General features: G+C 39.7%; 1 protein-coding gene across 1 annotated transcript in view; it reads left to right on the top strand.

Annotated features, from left to right (window-relative positions):
- Positions 1 to 18,304, top strand: part of LOC124621872 (dehydrogenase/reductase SDR family member on chromosome X) — a 66,601-nt gene extending 48,297 nt beyond the window's left edge. The window contains exons 5-6 of the mRNA XM_047147336.1: positions 5,956 to 6,157; positions 17,841 to 18,304. Coding sequence (XP_047003292.1) covers positions 5,956 to 6,157; positions 17,841 to 18,032 — 394 coding nt within the window. The 3' untranslated portion in view covers positions 18,033 to 18,304. The remainder of the gene's footprint in view (positions 1 to 5,955; positions 6,158 to 17,840) is intronic.
- The last annotated feature ends 359 nt before the right edge of the window (positions 18,305 to 18,663 follow it).

The following is an 18,663-nucleotide window of genomic DNA, read 5'->3' as shown; positions in this document are numbered from 1 at the left end:
TAGGAGACTGCACAGGGCAAGTCTTACAGCAAGAGCAGTCACAAGGACTGAAACGATAGGGTAGGGAGATAGGGGCAGAAGGAGCATAGGGTCTGACAAGGCTATTGTGGCGATTGGAGGGTGACAAAAAGCAATTGTAGGTGTGACAGACAGAATGTCAGATAGAGTGGACCTACTTTCAGGGCATGATCTTAGGAAGTCATAGTCTTCTCGCAGTAGTTGATTAATTCATTCAAGGCCAGGATAATACTGAGTGACAGATTGGATGTGATAGAGAAATCTGCTCTTGAACTAGGCTTGTGTGGCAAGTACATCCAGTGAAGGTGGAGGTGAGAATGGTGCTGTATTGCTGTGATGGGTTTGTACCATAACAAATATTTTTACCTCTTATGCCAAGGCTGTATTGGAAAGAACGTATGACATGAAAAGGATGACAACTGTCAAAATGTAAGTACTGTTGTTTGTTAGTAGGTTTAATGTGGACAGAAGTGTGTAGTTGGCCTTCAGTGAGTGTGAGATAAACATCAAGGAAAGTGGCATGGGATTCGGAATAGGACCATTTGAAATTTAATTGGGAGAAGGTATTTAGAGATTCCAGGAATTTAAGAGGTCAGCCTCACCACGAGTCTGTTTGACAAAGATGTCACCTATGTATGTAAACCAAACCAGGGGCTGAATGCTTATGGAACCCAGGAAAGCCCCCTCTAAGTGACCCATGGAAAGGTTGGCATCAGAAGGAGCCCTTCTTGGTTCCCATTGCTGTACCCCTTATCTTTTTGTATGTCTGCCACTCAAAGGTGAAGTAGTTGTAGGTACCTATAAAGTTGCTTAAGGTGAACAAGTAGGATGTCTTAGGTTTGGAATCAGGTGGGTGCTGGCTGAGAAAATATTCAGCGGTAGACCAACCATGGACATGGGCATATTAGAATAGAGGGAGGTGGCATCAACTGCAACAAGCAAGGTGTATAGTGGTGGTGGTATGGGCACAGATTTCAGATGTTCTAGGAAATGTTTGGCTTTTTTTTTATTTAGGAGGGAAGTCTTAGTGCTATTGGTTGCAGGTGTTGATCATTGCATAGTTGGTGGGTGCTTTGAAGCTGTCAACTATGGGTTGGCCATGGTGATTTGGTTTAAGGTTCTTATAAGGTAAAAGGTGGGGATGCGTGGTTTGGATGGAGTAAGAAGGTCTATAGATTGAAGTGTTAGTCCTTGTGACAGGCCTGAGGTTTCAAGGAGAGGCTGCAGGTCAGTTTGAATCACAGGGATGGGATCCTGACGGCAGATACTGTACATAGATGTCGGACAGCTGACGTAGAACTTCACTTGCATAATCCCATTGGTGAAATACCACAGTGGTAGATCCCTTGTCTGCTGGGTGGATCATGATGATGTCAGCATTTAGGGAACCAAGAGCCTGGAGTGGTGCAGTGGACAGGTTAGGGTCATGTTGTAGGAACCTGAGGAAGGGTTGTAAAGCAAAGCTGGATGTGAGTTCTTGGAAGGCTTATAAGGAATAATTTTGAGGTGTGGTGGTGGATCAAGCCCTCAACAGTCAGTCTTTCCTTCTAATCCCACCTGTCAAGTCTTTCCTGACCTGGTGTTCTGCGCAACTTTTCCAAATTCTGCCCCTTTTCCTAAACTTCACCTGTCCTTTTCCTTCATCCCTCTTCCTTGCTGTTCAACCCTTCTGCCAGAAGGAGCCACTGGCTTGGAGAGCTTCCAAACTTTAATACCTTTATGTGTCAGTTCTCCTGCCATATTAGTCTTACAGTTATTGATTGTCACTACAATTGGAATTCAATTAATGTGACTAAATCGGAAGTCTGCAACACTGAATGGTGGGATCTTCTTATGGTTACTGGTTATTGTAGAAGTTTTAGTAGTGACCAGGTCAGCATATGAGGCTGTCATAGCACAGATACCATGTCAGAATGTAGCATCTCTCATGTGCTCGACATGAAAAAGAAATAAAATGTAATAAATGTTTATTAAATCACCCTATCATTTAGTAATATTATTCAGTCTTCTCAACTGTAATATCTTTGGTGGGAATCGTAGCAGTGTGAGAAGTCCCATACCTTGCCACATACAGGATGCAGACTGGTGTGCAAGGATAAGCTGTGATGAGATGGCAAAATCACAAAATGTGAAAAATTGTGAAGTAAGATAAGGACTACTTGTCCTACATATTTTATTTTATAATGTCAGCTAAACATTTTTTAGTAATTTCGGTAATGTCATTCAAATATTAACAGTGTGATGATGAGGTCCTTTATCTCAAAATGTGTGGTGGCTGTGTTTGGTGGTGCTTACTGTAAAATGAGTGGAACACCATAGAGCTCCCTGAGCTCCCCCCTCCCCCCCTCCAGGAACCATGGACCATGGACGTTGCTATTGGTGGGGAGGCTTGCGTGCCTCAGCGATACAAATAGCCGTACCATAGGTGCAACCACAATGAAGGGGTATCTGTTGAGAGGCCAGACAAACATGTGGTTCCTGAAGAGGGGCAGCAGCCTTTTCAGTAGTTGCAGGGGCAACAGTCTGGATGACTGACTGATCTGGCCTTGTAACATTAACCAAAACGGCCTTGCTGTGCTGGTACTGCGAATGGCTGAAAGCAAGGGGAAACTACAGCCATAATTTTTCCCGAGGGCATGCAGCTTTACTGTATGGTTAAATGATGATGAGGTCCTCTTGGGTAAAATATTCCGGAGGTAAAATAGTCCCCCATTCAGATCTCCGGGCGGGGACTACTCGAGAGGACGTCGTTATCGGGAGAAATAAAACTGGCGTTCTACGGGTCGGCGCATAGTGTCAGATTCCTTAATCAAGCAGGCACGTTAGAAAATTTAAAAAGGGAAATGGATAGGTTGAAGTTAGATATAGTGGGAATTAGTGAAGTTCGGTGGCAGGAGGAACAAGACTTTTGGTCAGGTGACTACAGGGTTATAAACACAAAATTAAATAGGGGTAATGCAGGAGTAGGTTTAATAATGAATAGGAAAATAGGAATGCGGGTAAGCTACTACAAACAGCATACTGAACGCATTATTGTGGCCAAGATAGATACGAAGCCTACGCCTACCATAGTAGTACACGTTTATATGCCGACTAGCTCTGCAGATGATGAAGAAATTGAAGAAATGTATGATGAAATAAAAGAAATTATTCAGATAGTGAAGGGTGACGAAAATTTAATAGTCATGGTTGACTGCAATTTAGTAGTAGGAAAAGGGAGAGAAGGAAACATAGGAGGTGAATATGGATTGGGGAGAGAAATGAAAGAGGAAACTGTCTGGTAGAATTTTGCACAGAGCACAACTTAATCATAGCTAACACTTAGTTCAAGAATCATAAAAGAAGCTTGTATACATGGAAGAATCCTGGAGATACTAAAAGGTATCAGATAGATTATATAATCGTAAGACAGAGATTTAGGAACCAGATTTTAAACTGTAAGACAGTTCCAGGGGCAGATGTGGACTCTGACCACAATCTATTGGTTATGAACTGTAGATGAAAACTGAAGAAACTACAAAAAGGTGGGAATTTAAGGAGATGGGACTTGGATAAACTGACTAAACCAGAGGTTGTACAGAGTTTCAGGGAGAGCATAAGGGAACAATTGACAAGGGGGGGGGGGGGGGGAGAGGGGGGAAAGAAATACAGAAGAAGAAGAATGGGTAGCTTTGAGGGATGTAGTACTGAAGGCAGCAGAGGATCAAGTAGGTAAAAAGACGAGGGCTAGTAGAAATCCTTGGGTAACAGAAGAAGTATTGAATTTAATTGATGAAAGGAGAAAATATAAAAATACAGTAAATGAAGCAGGCAAAACGAATACAAACGTCTCAAAAATGAGATCAACAGGAAGTGCAAAATGGCTAAGCAGGGATGGCTTAGAGGACAAATGTAAGGATGTAGAGGCTTATCTCACTAGGGGTAAGATAGATACTGCCTACAGGATAATTAGAGACCTTTGGAGAAAAGAGAACCACTTGTATGAATATCAAGCGCTCAGATGGAAACCCAGTTCTGAGCAAAGAAGGGAAGGCAGAAAGGTGGAAGGAGTATATAGAGGGTCTATACAAGGGCGAATGCGTGAAGAGTTTGACAGAGCACTGAAAGACCTGAGTCGAAACAAGGCCCCGGGAGTAGACAACATTCCATTAGAACTACTGACAGCCTTGGGAGAGGCAGTCCTGACAAAACTCTACCATCAGGTGAGCAAGATGTATAAGACAGGTGAAATACCCTGAGACTTTAAGAAGAATAGAATAATTCCAATCCCAAAGAAAGCAGGTGTTGACAGATGTGAAAATTACCGAACTATCAGTTTAATAAGTCATGGCTGCAAAATACTAACGCGAATTCTTTACAGACAAATGGAAAAACTAGTAGAAGCCAACCTCGAGGAAGATCAGTTTGGATTCCATAGAAATATTGGAACATGTGAGGCAATACTGACCCTGACTATTTTAGAAGCTAGATTAAGGAAAGGCAAACCTACGTTTCTAGCATTTGTAGACTTAAAGAAAGCTTTTGAGAGTGTTGACTGGAATAGTCTCTTTCAAATTATGAAGGTGGCAGGGGTAAAATACAGGGAGTGAAAGGCTATTTACAATTTGTACAGAAACCAGATGGCAGTTAGAAGAGTTGAGGAACATGAAAGGGAAGCAGTGGTTGGGAAGGGAGTGAGACAGGGTTGTAACCTCTCCCTGATGTTATTCAATCTCTATATTGAGCAAGCAGTGAAGGAAACAAAAGAAAAATTCGAAGTAGGTATTAAATTCGTGGAGAAGAAATAAAAACTTTGAGGTTCACCGATGACAATGTAATTTCTGTCAGAGACAGTAAAGGACTTGGAAGGGCAGTTGAACGGAATGGATAGTGTGTTGAAAGGAGAATATAAGATGAACATCGACAAAAGCAAAACGAGGATAATGGAATGTAGTTGAATTAAGTCAGGTGATGCTGAGGGAATTAGATTAGGAAATGAGACACTTAAAGTAGTAAAGGAGTTTTGCTATTTGGGAAGCAAAATAACTGATGATGGTCGAAGTAGAGAGGATATAAAATGTAGACTGGCAATGGCTAGGAAAGCGTTTCTGAAGAAGAGAAATTTGTTAACATCGAGTATTGATTTAAGTGTCAGGAAGTCGTTTCTGAAAGTATTTGTATGGAAGTGAAACATGGATGATAACTAGTTTGGACAAGAAGAGAATAGAAGCTTTAGAAATGTGGTGCTATAGAAGAATGCCTAAGATTAGATGGGTAGATCACATAACTAATGAGGAAGTACTGAATAGGATTGGGGAGGAGAGAAGTTTGTGGCACAACTTGACTAGAAGAAGGGATCGATTGGTAGGACATGTTCTGAGGCATCAAGGGATCACCAATTTAGTACTGGAGGGCAGTGTGGAGGGTAAAAATCGTAGAGGGAGACCAAGAGATGAATACACTAAGCAGATTCAGAAGGATGTAGGCTGCAGTAGGTACTGGGAGATGAAGCAGCTTGCACAGGATAGAGTAGCATGGAGGGCTGCATCAAACTAGTCTCAGGACTGAAGACCAAAACTACTACTATAGAGGTGTGCTATAGACAATGGCTTACCCAACAGTAAAAGAAAATTAAGATGTTGTGAAGTAAGGGGGATTTTATTTTTCAGATATCTGGTTTTCAATATTGTGATTCAATATGTTGTGTAAATATGTGTAAGTGTTGCGTATGGCAGATAAGTTTTTTAATGGAACATTGTGACTGTAGCAAAACAGCAGCAGTCTCCCTCGCACTAATTTATGGCTGACTTTGTAGCCCTTCTGTTAACTGCCTAAGAGTTTTATTATTGTTATTAATGTAGCTGGAAGTACCCATCAGATTTTGTATAAATAGTTTCTGTTTAACAATGTTGTCTTGTATATATATATGTATTTTTTTTTTTTTTTTTTTTTTTACAGGGATATGTATGTTGCAAGTGAGGCATATGCTCAGAGCAAACTGGCTCAGCTTCTTTTCACCAAAAAACTGGAGTCTTTACTGAGAGAAAGTGACTCTCACGTTCAGGTGCATGCAGTTCATCCTGGTGTGGTTAATACAGACCTTTTTAATGACACCACATTGAAAAAAATATTTCCGTGGGTACCTCCACTTTTTTTCAAGGTAAGACCTTTTCGATGCAGAATATAGGATACGATTAATGAGGGTGGTTGGATAAGTTAGGTAAATTTCCATGAAATAATGGAACATTTTTGTTGAGTCTTCACAGTTGGTAAGCTTGATTATTCCAAGGATCGTATGAAGAATTTCAAATATGCACAGCATACAGTTCATTGGTAACAGCCTTCTGGTTGTGTCAGTGTGTCAACTGTGACTGAAGATGGAGAAAACCAAGTTTCATGCTGCCAATAACATGTTCATTTGAAGTGTTGGACTGCTACACAAATAAAGACAGAATTGTATGACGTTTAAGTGGACTCTGCACTATCACTGAAGACCATTTACTTTAAGATTAATGAATTTAAACTTGCTTGGACAAGTACTGAAGACGAAGTGAGCACAGGCTGTCCAGTTGAGCTGGCCGGAGTGGCAGAGTGGTTCTAAGCGCTGTAGTCTGGAACCGCGCGACTGCTACGGCTACGGTCGCAGGTTCGAATCCTGCCTCAGGCATGGATGTGTGTGATGTCCTTAAGTTAGTTAGGTTTAAGTAGTTATAAGTTCTAGGGGACTGATGACCTCAGAAGTTAAGTCTCATAGTGCTCAGAGCCATTTGAACCATTTTGTCCAGATGAGGTTACCACAAAGGAAACCGTTGACAAAATCTATGAAATGTGTAATGAAAGACTGCCAAATAAAATTCTGTGAGATTGCTGAGACTGTAGGCATTCCAACTGAATGAGTGAATAATATACTGCACAGGGAATTGGCTGTGAAAAGGCTGTGTGAGAGATTGGTGCGTGATTGCTCAGTCAACCAAAAGTACATAAAATACAATGGATTCCCAAGGAATAATCCTCATAGATTACTTGGAAAAGGGCAGAATCGTAATTGGACACTTTGTGTGTCATTGGTGGATCGTTTGAAACTTGTGTTGGCTGAAAAACCCAGATTTACACAAAAAGGTGCTGTTTTGCCAGGATAGTGCCCCATTCGACAAGTCTGCAATAGCAGTGGCAAAAATTCTTGAATTGGGCTTTTGAATTTGTTCCTCATCCATGCTACTCACATGACTGAGCCACAAGCGAATTTTTCCTGTGACTTGTTTACGAAACACTTTTTTTCTGTTGCTTTTTGCCCTTACTTCTGTACATAGTCTCTTTTGAGGGATACATATACTTGGTGCAGCAATCCAGCAGCCTTTTCATCTCATTTAAAAAAATAGGTTTTGTCAAATGCTACAAAATGCTCGTTGACTGCAACTGTCACTTCTCATCTAATGGAAAATTTATTCCAAGCAACCAAAGTTTCAAGTTGTGGGGTGGAACATTGTCTTGGTGAAAGAGCAGTTTATGTGGAGGCATAGAGCTTTTTTTCCATCCAACACAAGCTACAAATGATCCAACGATGAAGCGTAATAGGGTCCCTTCATTGTTCTGCCTTTCTCCAAGTAATCTATGAGGATTATTCCTTGGGAATCCCAAAAAAGTCACCATCACCTTACCATGTGACAAAATGGTCTTCGCATTCTTCGGTACACTTTCATCAGCCTTTGTCCCTTGTTTTGACTTTGGCATGTAATGATGTATCCATTGTTAAAGTGTCAGGATTGGTGAGGAAGGGAAAGCAGTGGGCACCTGTTGAGGTGAAGATGTCAAACATGTTTTAAGAGCATGGTTATTTAATGCAGTAAGAAAGAAATAAAGAAAGGCAGGCCTAGAGAAGTCGCCAAAACTGAAAGGGCAACGGTCAGAAGCTGCCAGCAGAAGAGAGCGGACAGTGTGTCCACTCCCAGCGGCTGACCGCGGTTCCACCCCCATGTAACCACCTCCAACCCTCCCTATTGGACAGCCCAGTTGTAGACATGCAGTTTGATAGCATTACCTCATCAGCAACATGGAGTTTAGCTGCTGATGGTTCAACACGTAAGTTTCAAAGTGGTTCTGTCCTGTTTTGCACAACATGACTGATGCGCTGCAACTAGTGGCCAGGCATGAAGCATTGACAAACATAAAGTGGAAAAATAAAATCAGATTTTTATACTATTCAATCTATTCAATAATGGGCCCCCACTGTACACCATGTTTCATCAACATTCACAAATCGGCACAAATAGTCTTGCAGATTGTGATTAAACATCACCAGATACTGTGTTGAAGTGTTGTGCCAGACGTGCTTTTGGTCGACTGTGAGCAATTACACTCCTCACCTCACATACAGCTTCTTCATAGCCAATTGTCCATGCAGGATATTAAGCAGCAACTCAGTTGAGATGCACACAATCTCGGCAATCTCACAAATATTTATTTGGCAGTCTAACATTATCATGTCACGGATTTTGCCAATGATTTCCTTTGTGGTGGTGAACTCAGTTTGACGGCTGGACTGCTCTTTGTCTTCAGTGCTTGTCTGGCCATGTTCAAATTCATTAATCCAGAAGTAAATGGTCTTCAGTGATGATGCAGAGTCCATGTAAACTTCATCCAATTCTGTTTTAATTTGTGTGACAGTCCAACCCTTCAAATGAACATGTGTAATGATAGCACGAAACTTGATTTTCTTCATTTCCAATCACATTTGACACACTGACAAATTCAAAAGGCTGTCAACAATGAACTGTGTGCTGTACATTATTGAAATTCTTTGTATGATCCTTAAAATAATAAAGCTTACCAACAGTCGAGGCACAACAAAAATATTGCATTCTTTCATGGAAATCTACCAGACATGAAAATCACCCTCATAATACATATGTATTTGGCAACCTCATTTAACAACCAATTTAGGGAATTGATGTTAAAAGATTAGAATAGTAAAATTTGTTACCTGCAGAATGGAGAAATTGCAGTCGGAAGTGTTAGACATGCTGAGAAGATAAAATGGAAACAAAATGTCAAAGCCAGTGCATGTAAAGAAGACAATAAGTAAGAACAGGTGTTTTGGAACACTGTAAATAAACAAAAATTTTGTGCCAGAATGAGATTTTCACTCTGCAGCAGTGTGTGCGCTGATATGAAACTTCCTGGCAGATTAAAACTGTGTGCCGGACCGAGACTCGAACTCGGGACCTTTGCTTTTCATGGGCAACTGCTCTACCAACTGAGCTACCCACGCTACTCACGCAGAAGTAAAGCTGTGAAGACGGGGCATGAGTCGTGCTTGGGTAACTCAGTTGGTAGAGCACTTGCCCGCGAAAGGCAAAGGTCCCGAGCTTGAGTCTCGGTCTGGCACACAGTTTTAATCTGCCAGGGAGTTTCAAAAATTTTGTGAAATACATACAAAGGGCTATCAAAGTATAAAGAAAACTTATTACAGAGGCAGCTGAGAAAAATCAAGAGCTCAAAGAAGCAAGAACCAAACTGTAAAAGGGCACAAGTATCACAGCCAAGTGCTTCACACAAAGAACTGCAGTACCTACACAGCTGGAAGAGAAATGACAGTCTAGATTGTGTGCTGTATCTGGTGTTCTCCACATCCCACTGTAAAAAGCAGTCAAGACTTTGTGCTCCATACACAGTACTACTCTCTCCTGTACATTCACCTGGTTTAGCAGAGTGCTTTGACAGCAGCAGCTCTACTATGAATATTCTGCTTGTAAATTTCCTGAAACATTGTTCTCTAGATGAATTTAAGCACATTTACTATCATGGCAAAAAAAAAAACTGCTCCCAGAAACTCCATTAATCCATTTACACATTCTGGATTGTCATCTCATGCATAGTCCATCTCGGCCACTGAAATCTAAAAAAGAAAAATTTTGGTGGGAGTAGAAACTTCTGCTCGTATGTTAGTGATGACATTACTCATTGTTATCAGTCAGTTCCTACTTTACATATTGATAAGCATACTCGAAAATACAGTCCATGTCTTCATTTTAATTGCATCAGTATTTGTTCTGGTCTTCATTGTAGATAAATTTGGTAGTAATAAAAGGAAGCTCAGTGATGGAGAACTTTGGCATCTAACTAATGTGGACAAACAAAATGAAATGAGTTATGAACAAATTCTCGAATAGTGTAAGTTTGTGCAAACCATCTTAAAGTGGGTATTCAGAGACAGATGATAGTAAAGGAATAAATATGATGATCACTTTGGTATGATAGGATGCACCACAAACAACACTGATAGGTGGAGCAAAATACCTAGAGAACTACAAGGTAGCTTTTCTTATGTAGAAACCATACTTGCTACAGAGAACAAAGAACAGCCAACAAAGATGTGCAGAGCATGTACTTCCAGAGAAACATCACAAATTGCATTACTATTTTTTGATTTGTGAAGAATGCTTGTTTCTCTTTGTAGAAGAGTGCTTAAAAACCTTAGTTTATCAACAAAACTTGATTTTTTTTTTTTTTTTTTTTTTATTTATTTATTTTTTTTTTTTTTTAAGATTTCTGATACAGTGGATACAGTTTATTCCGAAAGTAAACATTAGTTGTATTACCTTTTCTGTGTAATTTGAAGGTACTGTAGTCTTGGAATGAATATGATATTTATGGTATACAAACCCTAAACAATTACCTATGCATATTACTGATGCCCACAACATGTAGTACACAGGTATTGGCTACCCAGTTTGATGTAGAAATTCCCTTTGTATGAGTTAATTTGTAGTTGAGGCCAACAGTGAGCTGGTCAGCTATGAGAATTCATAGTTGGCAGGCAATATGTTGAGCTAAATAGTCACTTTTATTCTGATATTGGTTTCAATGAGTGAGTGCAAGTAGTGCATGAAAGACATCATAAATTTAGTTTTTCCTGTGCTATTACATTTAGCAGAAAGTTATCAACCCTGTAATCTGCCATGATAATAGAAAGGGTAGTTCTGCATGGTACCTCAGCAGACTAGAAACTGTCACCAGGTGAGGTGTCACAGTAGTAAGATATTAAACTTGTATTTGGGAATCCAGATTTGTTTTCCACATTTTCCCTAAGTTGCGTAAGGCAAGTGCCAGGAGAGTTCCTTAGGACCGCAGCTTGTTTCCTTCCCCGATTTGTGTGTAGTCTCCGTCTTTAAAGACCTCTCATCAACAGTATGTTAAGCTCTAAAACATCCTGCCTTTCTGAAAACTGTAACATATGTAATAAATAAACTGGCATTGATGATTTTCTACCATACACAATTAGTTCACAACTAGTTCCAGCCTTCTAGGCCAGTCTAAATTGATTTGTGATTCTGTGTAAAATAGAATGTATGATTTTGTGCCCATGAATAGAAATGTTATGATGTGAAAGTAAATCTATAGGAAATACATTTACCTCCAACAGAAAACTATGCCACCTGTATAATGGTTTGACATCACATTTACAAGGATCAAAGAGTAATGCTAATCAAGGAACAAAAAAATGTTCAAATGTGTGTGAAATCTTATGGGACTTAACTGCTAAGGTCATCAGTCCCTAAGCTTGTACACTACTTAACCTAAATTATCCTAAGGACAAACACACACACCCATGCCTGAGGGAGGACCCGCACCTCCGCCGGGACCAGCTGCACTGTCCAGGACTGCAGTGCCTTAGACCGCTCGGCTAATCCCAAGCGGCTAATCAAGGAACAAAAATTTCTAACACCATACTACGACCTCAGTTACACTGTGCTGTGACCACATGTATGGTACATTTTTGTGTGTACTTGAGAAGGGTTAGAAAAATAACGAGGAATAAAATGGCTTGGAAAATAAACTTAAAAAAAAATAATAATAATAATAATAATAATATGTGGAAATGTAGATTGGATTTTTAATTTTATAAGGGAAACGATAGATTGTTAGCCACCTTGAAGATGACATGTTGCAGTGCAGACAGGCACAAAAAAGGAAAAAAAAACTTGGACATTAGCTTTTGCCCCCCCCCCCCCCCCCCCACGCGCACACATTCACACAAGCTAGCATACTCTTGCACACATGATCACCATCTCTGGCAACTTGGACTGGAATGTAATGGTGTTGTGGAACAAAAACAGCAGTCTGGAGGGGCAAAGAAGGGATGGCAGGGTGTGGTTGGGGGGGGGGGGGGTAGAGAAGATTACTGTCTGGTGGAGCATGTGGGGACTAGGTGGAGTCACAACAAGACTGCTACCAGGCACGGTGTTGGGAGGCTGTGGGGCAGTGAGTTGGGAGGGGCAGTGGTAAAGGAGAGTATCAGGGAAGGGGAACTACGGGCATGTGCATTGGCAGATGGCGGCACACAATGAGGGAGAGGGGATGTGAATAGGGGAAGAGATAAGACAGATGGGGAGGGTGTGAGGCAGTAGGTTATTGTAGGTTGAGCCTGGGCTAAAAAGTGTTGTAAGGATAACTTCCATCTGCACAGTTTAACAAAGCTGGTGGTGGAGGGGAGGCTCCAGATTGTCTGGGTTGTGGAGCAGCCTTTCGAATAAAGCATGTTACGTCCTGCTGCATGTTGTGCCACAGTGTGGTACACTTTGTTCTTGGCCACAGTTTGGCAGTCGCCATTCCAACTGGTGAACAGTTGGTTAGTAGTCATACCAATATAAAAAGCTGTGCAATTATTGCAGCAGAGCTGGTGTGCAATGTGGTTGCTTTCACAAATGGCTTGGCCTCTGTAAGGGTAGAATAAGCATGTGACAGGACTGGAATAGAAAAAGCTGGGTGGGTGGATTGGAAGCATCCTTCACCGGGGTCTTCCAGAGAGATATGATCTCTGTGGCAAGAAGTTGGGATTGGGAGTGGCATAGGGATTGACTAAGATGTTTTGAAGGTGGGTGGGTGATGGAACACTGCTTTTGGAGGGGTGGGAAGGATCTTGAGTAGGATTCTCATTTCAGGACATGATGGTGGGTAATCAAAGCCCTGGCAAAGGATGTGGTTCAGTTGTTCCAGTCCGTGGTGGTATTGGGTGACAAAGGGGCACTCCTTTGTAGCTGATTCTTGGGGTTGGTAGGAGGTTTAGGGGTGTGTGGGCAGATGGTGTGGGAGATCTGTTTGCGAACTGGGTCTGGGAGTTAGTGCCTGTCTGTGTAGACCTTGGTGAGACTTTCAGCATACTGGATAAGGGAGTTCTTGTCCCTGCAGATATGCCATCCGTGAGTGATGAGGTGAGATGAGATTAATTATTCATTCCGTAGACCCACAAACGAGGGGATCCTCCTGGGTGTGGAACATGTCAGATACACACATTACGAAAATGTAATTAGAAAAACTTGAGTTTCATTAATTTTAATGATCCTCAGTCAATAAACAGTAAAATTATGTACATGAATTAAAATTAAACTTCTAATATTTACAGGTTTAATACTTATATCTGCTTTCATTAAATCCATCATTCACACAGTTGCTAGTTACTTGGCTATTACAACCAAGCATTCTCAAAAATTAAAGTATAATAAATCTGCATTAAAATGGTCTACTGCACTTGAGAAGTTCATGGATGCATTTGGCCACCAAAAATTCTTTAAACATAATTTAAAAGTGTGCCTTGTGTGAAACTAAACTCTTAATGGTTGCTGGTAACTTATTGAAAATATGCATTGCTGAATACTAGACTCCTTTCTGGGCAAGAGTAAGTGATTTTAAATCTTTATATATAATTGTTCTTATTCCTAGTATTGCTACTGTGTACTAGGCAGTTAGTTCGAAAAAGAGATGTATTATTTACAACAAACTTCATTAAGGAATGACTACAGAGAAGCTGTAGTTAGTACGCCCAATTCTTTGAATAGGTTTCAACATGATGTTCTTGGATTTACACTACACATTACTCTTCTTATACAATTCTGTACTCTAAAAAATTTTTTTTCTCGGTTTGTGGAGCTACCCCAAAATATGATACCATATGACACCATATGACATAATGGAGTGAAAATAAGCAAAATATGCCAGTTTTTTTTATATTTATATCTCCTGTGTCTGACATCATTCGCATTGCAAACACAGACGCGTTTAGGCGCTTCAGCAGTTCATTAGTATGTCGCTCCCAACTGAATTTATCATGCTGTAATCCCAAGAATTTTACACTCTCAACTTCTTCCATTTCCAGGTCATCGTATTTTATACACACACCAGAAGGAAATCTCTTGAAGTTATGAACTGCATATAGTGGGTTTCAAAGTTTAATGACTGTGAATTGGCTGTGAACCACTTATTAATGTCAGTAAAAATTTGATAAACTGGCCTTTCTAAATTTATATTTGATTTACTATTTATTGCAGTGTTTGTATCATCTGCAAATAAGACAAACTTGGCATCTGGTAATGTAACAGATGACAGGTCATTAATTACACAAGAAAAATAGTGGACCTAGTATGGAACCTTGGGGAAAACCACATGTAATTTCTTTCCAGTCAGATGATGTCCGATTACCTACTGCTGAAGTGTTACATAATGACACCCTTTGTTTTCTGTTAGTAAGATATGACTGAAACCACTTTGCAGCAATACCAGTGATGCCATAATATTTTAATTTACTTAAAAGAATGCTGTGATTCACACAGTCAAAAGCCTTTGACAGGTATGGGAAGGATTTTTTTGTTTTGGAAGTGATGACAGCTGTTGAAATGCAGGTATTGTTGGTAGGTTTAATGTGGATAGAGGTATGGACAGAACCATCAGAGATGAAGAAGTCAATGTCCAGGAAGGTGGCACTCTGGGTTGAGGCGGCTCGGGTAAAGTAGATGGGAGAGGTACTGAGGCTGTGAAGGAATGAGGAAAGTGTGTCTTGGCCCTGAGACTCCATGTGAGTTTTCTTTTCTGAAGAAGGCTTTGGCCAAAAGCTAAGTGAGTAACAGTCATCTTGTGCATGCCTGCAGCCCAATGTGTCACCTTTACAGTGAGTAGCCACCTATCCTTTTCCTTATATTGTTGATATGCCAACCTGGATTTTCCATTGTTTGTTTTAATTTGATTTCATTGTATAGATGATTTTTGATTAGTCATAGCAGAATGTGAATGAAGTTATTAAGAATTTTTGTCTGTAGATCTTTTTGATCCTTTTGGGAAGTGTATGGGAACTTGAGCTTTATCTCTTGTCCACAATACATATCGCTCAGTTATTCATTAATAGCTGTATTATGCTTGCATGGGATAAAACAACTAACTTAGGATAAAAAGCTGTAAATAACAATAGTCACTGTGCCGACTGCAGCAAAGATTCATGTTATAGTCCACGATGGCTTCACTCGCTTATTGCAATGATTTGGTGGTGTCCTCATGTCTATCCGATTGACTTTTTAAATGACTGAAAATTTTGATTAGTTCTAAGATATTCGTTTGCTCCATTTCTTAGCCTAATGCAAAAATCTGGAACTTCAATTAATGTTTCCCAATATGTGTTGTTGAGGAGATGTAGTGCAAAGGCACTTGTACTGTTATTGTAATGTTATGTGCTCTTTAAAATGTATCTGAAAGTTTCTACCAGATTGCCCAGTGTATAATCCATTAAATTTCGGGCATGCAGCCGCGCAAATAAAATTTCTTCTGTTCGTCATCGTGTCACCGCTGCCGATCAAACATCGATAAGCACATCGAATGTCCGTAGGCCTTTGCCACAGGCGGCGCATGTGTAAGCGTATGTCTCTGCCGCCAACCAGCATCTGTGACTCGCATGCGCAGTACTGCCGCAGTGGAGCATATAAGGCCGCGCTTGGCGCCTTGTAGTCAGTCTTGTGACTCGCTCTGAAGATGGCCGGACGATACGCGGCTGAAATTACGCCGCGAGAAGTTGAAAATGCCCAGTGTATACTTTGTGACAATTGTCACATCCAATTTTGTACATCCTTGACACTTGGTAAATGGATCTGTTGTATTGGTGGTGTGTCATAATATTACTAACATTGGTTTCAGTTTGGAACCCAATTTTTATATTTGTATTTTTAAATGTTTTGGCTATTTTATTAGTAATAATTCCATAATAGGGCAGAACTATAAATTTACTTCTTGTTTGGTTTTCTCTTTTTCTAGAGTATTTTCATTTGTGTCTTATTTAATTTTCAGTTTCTGTTTTTACATTTCTTTAATTATTTGTGGTTTAAAATTAAGAAATTTCATGAAATAAGTAGTTTGTTTTTTCGTAGTTAGACTGTTAATTTTCTTGACTTTAAGCTTATACATAAGACACTCTCGCTAACTCCATGTATGAACTCTTACTTCAACAATTACAGATTAGAAAATAAAGGACATTGAACGACGTGAAATGATTTCAGTTTTTTTACATTTGTCACAATAATGTGAATTTGCAAAAACTAATGTTATAAAATGAAATAACTTTTTAGAACACTGTATTCACAATTTGATTAAAAAGTATGTCATCACCTTGCATCATTTATATTTATTTCAATGAAGCTTTAGATATTAGCACTGAAGTATTTGGCCTGCATTTCCCATTGGAATCTTTTTAGTTTCTCTGCACCAATTACAGGGTATGAGTGCCCAACATTTACTGGGAAATGTCAATTGTCCTCCAACAATAATGGACTGATCTTTCATAATTTTTGTATGAAAAGACATGGGTAAAACTTGGTATCTGAGCAAAGTTGTCCATCCAGATGGAGGCATCAGGCATGAAAACTTACAATAATTGTAACATTTTAAAACTGAAATTGATGACAAGAAGACAATTTATTCAGTTAAAAGCATATTTTAAACAATTTCCAAGTGTCTGGGTTTTGCAGCCAAGTTACTTTTTTTTTTTTTCTCTCTTTATACAACGTTTTGACAACTTCCTTACTTGCCTCAATGTGTCAAGCCCAGATTTCCTGCCTTGTTGTTTGGATTATAACCCAACAGTGAATAATTTTCCAGTTTTCCATTCCAGGTGTTGCGCTTTGTTTTAACTGAAATGTTATCACATGTGGGACAGCTTTGACTGGGATGTTTCCTGTTGCACGCAGAGTCCTGGGGTCGCCCATCTTCTGACTCCTATCTTCATCATCTTGCTTTTTATTACTGATAATACAAAAGATGTCCATTTCATTTTCAGCCTTCTCTGTTTACTGTTATGAGTCTCCTGACAATATCAGTTTTGGATGCACCACTCTTGGATAGTCACTGATGACCTTTTTGTTGGTCCCTTACACCCACGCCCTCCCATGCAAACCAACCAGCCAACTCAACTGTACTACACACAGCCTTAGTGATTGTTTTCCAGCACTTTTAAACAATAAAACTGTCTCATAGAAATTTTAGACCAGTCAAAAGGCTATGCCAAAGCATATAGAAAATTATGATAAAAAAATTGCCATAAGACAGTTGCCTTCACCTAAAATTACCTTTAAATGCATTCATCCCTAATCAGATGGGAGTCGGAGATAATGTTTCCTGATGTGATGTAAGCAAACTGAGTGCTTGGTCTCATGATTTTCTTCAACAAAAGCCTCTGTCCATGCTAAATAAATCGCTTGCTACTGTAAGCTTAGTTGGTGACTTTTCTACAGTGCTCCACCTGCCATCACCTCGGTGCTTGGCATGGTTTTTGTTAGTCTGTTATTCTTTGATTGGGCCAGCAAGCAATCTCTAGGGTGTCCTGTTCAGTTTGAGTGGAACCCAGCCAACAGGTCAGAAAATCTGCACTCGGTGCATTGTAAAGGCAACCAGGGAAGTTTTTGAAACACTCGAAAGAAAAATGAAGTTTCACTGATATCTGGTGAATCATGTTTGAAATAGATAATGTGGTTAGTCGTGTATCGTGCAATAACTCTTTAACATGATGTCTGTACATATGTTTTCTTTTCCAGACTCCTGCACAAGGAGCAATAACCATTATGCACGCTTGCCTATCCCCATCGCTGGAGGGGCATGGTGGGAATTATCTCAGCAATAGCCGTGTAATAGCTAACAGCCCAAAAGCTGACAACAAAGTAACACAGGACAAGCTGTGGGACGCTATGCGTAAAATTGTAGAAGTCCACATGTTTGGTGAAATGTAAACCAATTTCTATATTTTACAAGTGTCAGTAGGTAAAAAGATTGACAGTATTATTATAGTGCTGGTTTTTAGCTGATTTTTGTTGTTATTTTTGTTGTGTTTGTAAAGTTTTTCATGGCAGCTTTTGTTATGCACAGCAGCTGTTGTTATCAGTATTTCGCAATGTGCATTTCTGTATGTGTACCATATTTGTAAACACCATTTATATTGTTCACTTTAAGACTGCATCTTGTAAACCAAATGATTTTAGAGACTTATTTTTGTAAATAAAGGCAATTATCTGCATAAAATCCAGAATTGGGTTCATTCTTCTGTAGTCTTAATCTTTTGGATGAAATAAGGAGCATTTATCTCCTTACTTGCAGGTGGAAAACTAGTGATTGAGTTCAAACTGAAATGTTCATTAACTTACAAGCACACTAATCTTTCACAGTTAGTTGACACTAAGCCTTCACTGTTAGCATCTGTAAGAGAAGAAAGCTAATCTATTTGTACCCAACAGTAAAATGTGTGGTGTGGTACGGTACTTTTATCAAACTTTCTTATCCCATTTGTGGATGAAGTACCAGATTGGATATTTCCATACAAATTGCTTAATTGATCAACTCTTGCCTTTTACATGCCTGTGAGAG

Source organism: Schistocerca americana, chromosome 7 (genome assembly GCF_021461395.2).
Source record: "Schistocerca americana isolate TAMUIC-IGC-003095 chromosome 7, iqSchAmer2.1, whole genome shotgun sequence".
In the NCBI taxonomy this organism is placed as follows: Eukaryota; Metazoa; Arthropoda; class Insecta; order Orthoptera; family Acrididae; genus Schistocerca; species Schistocerca americana.
Note: the sequence above shows the minus strand (reverse complement) of the source record. Positions and strands in the feature narration are given on the sequence as shown.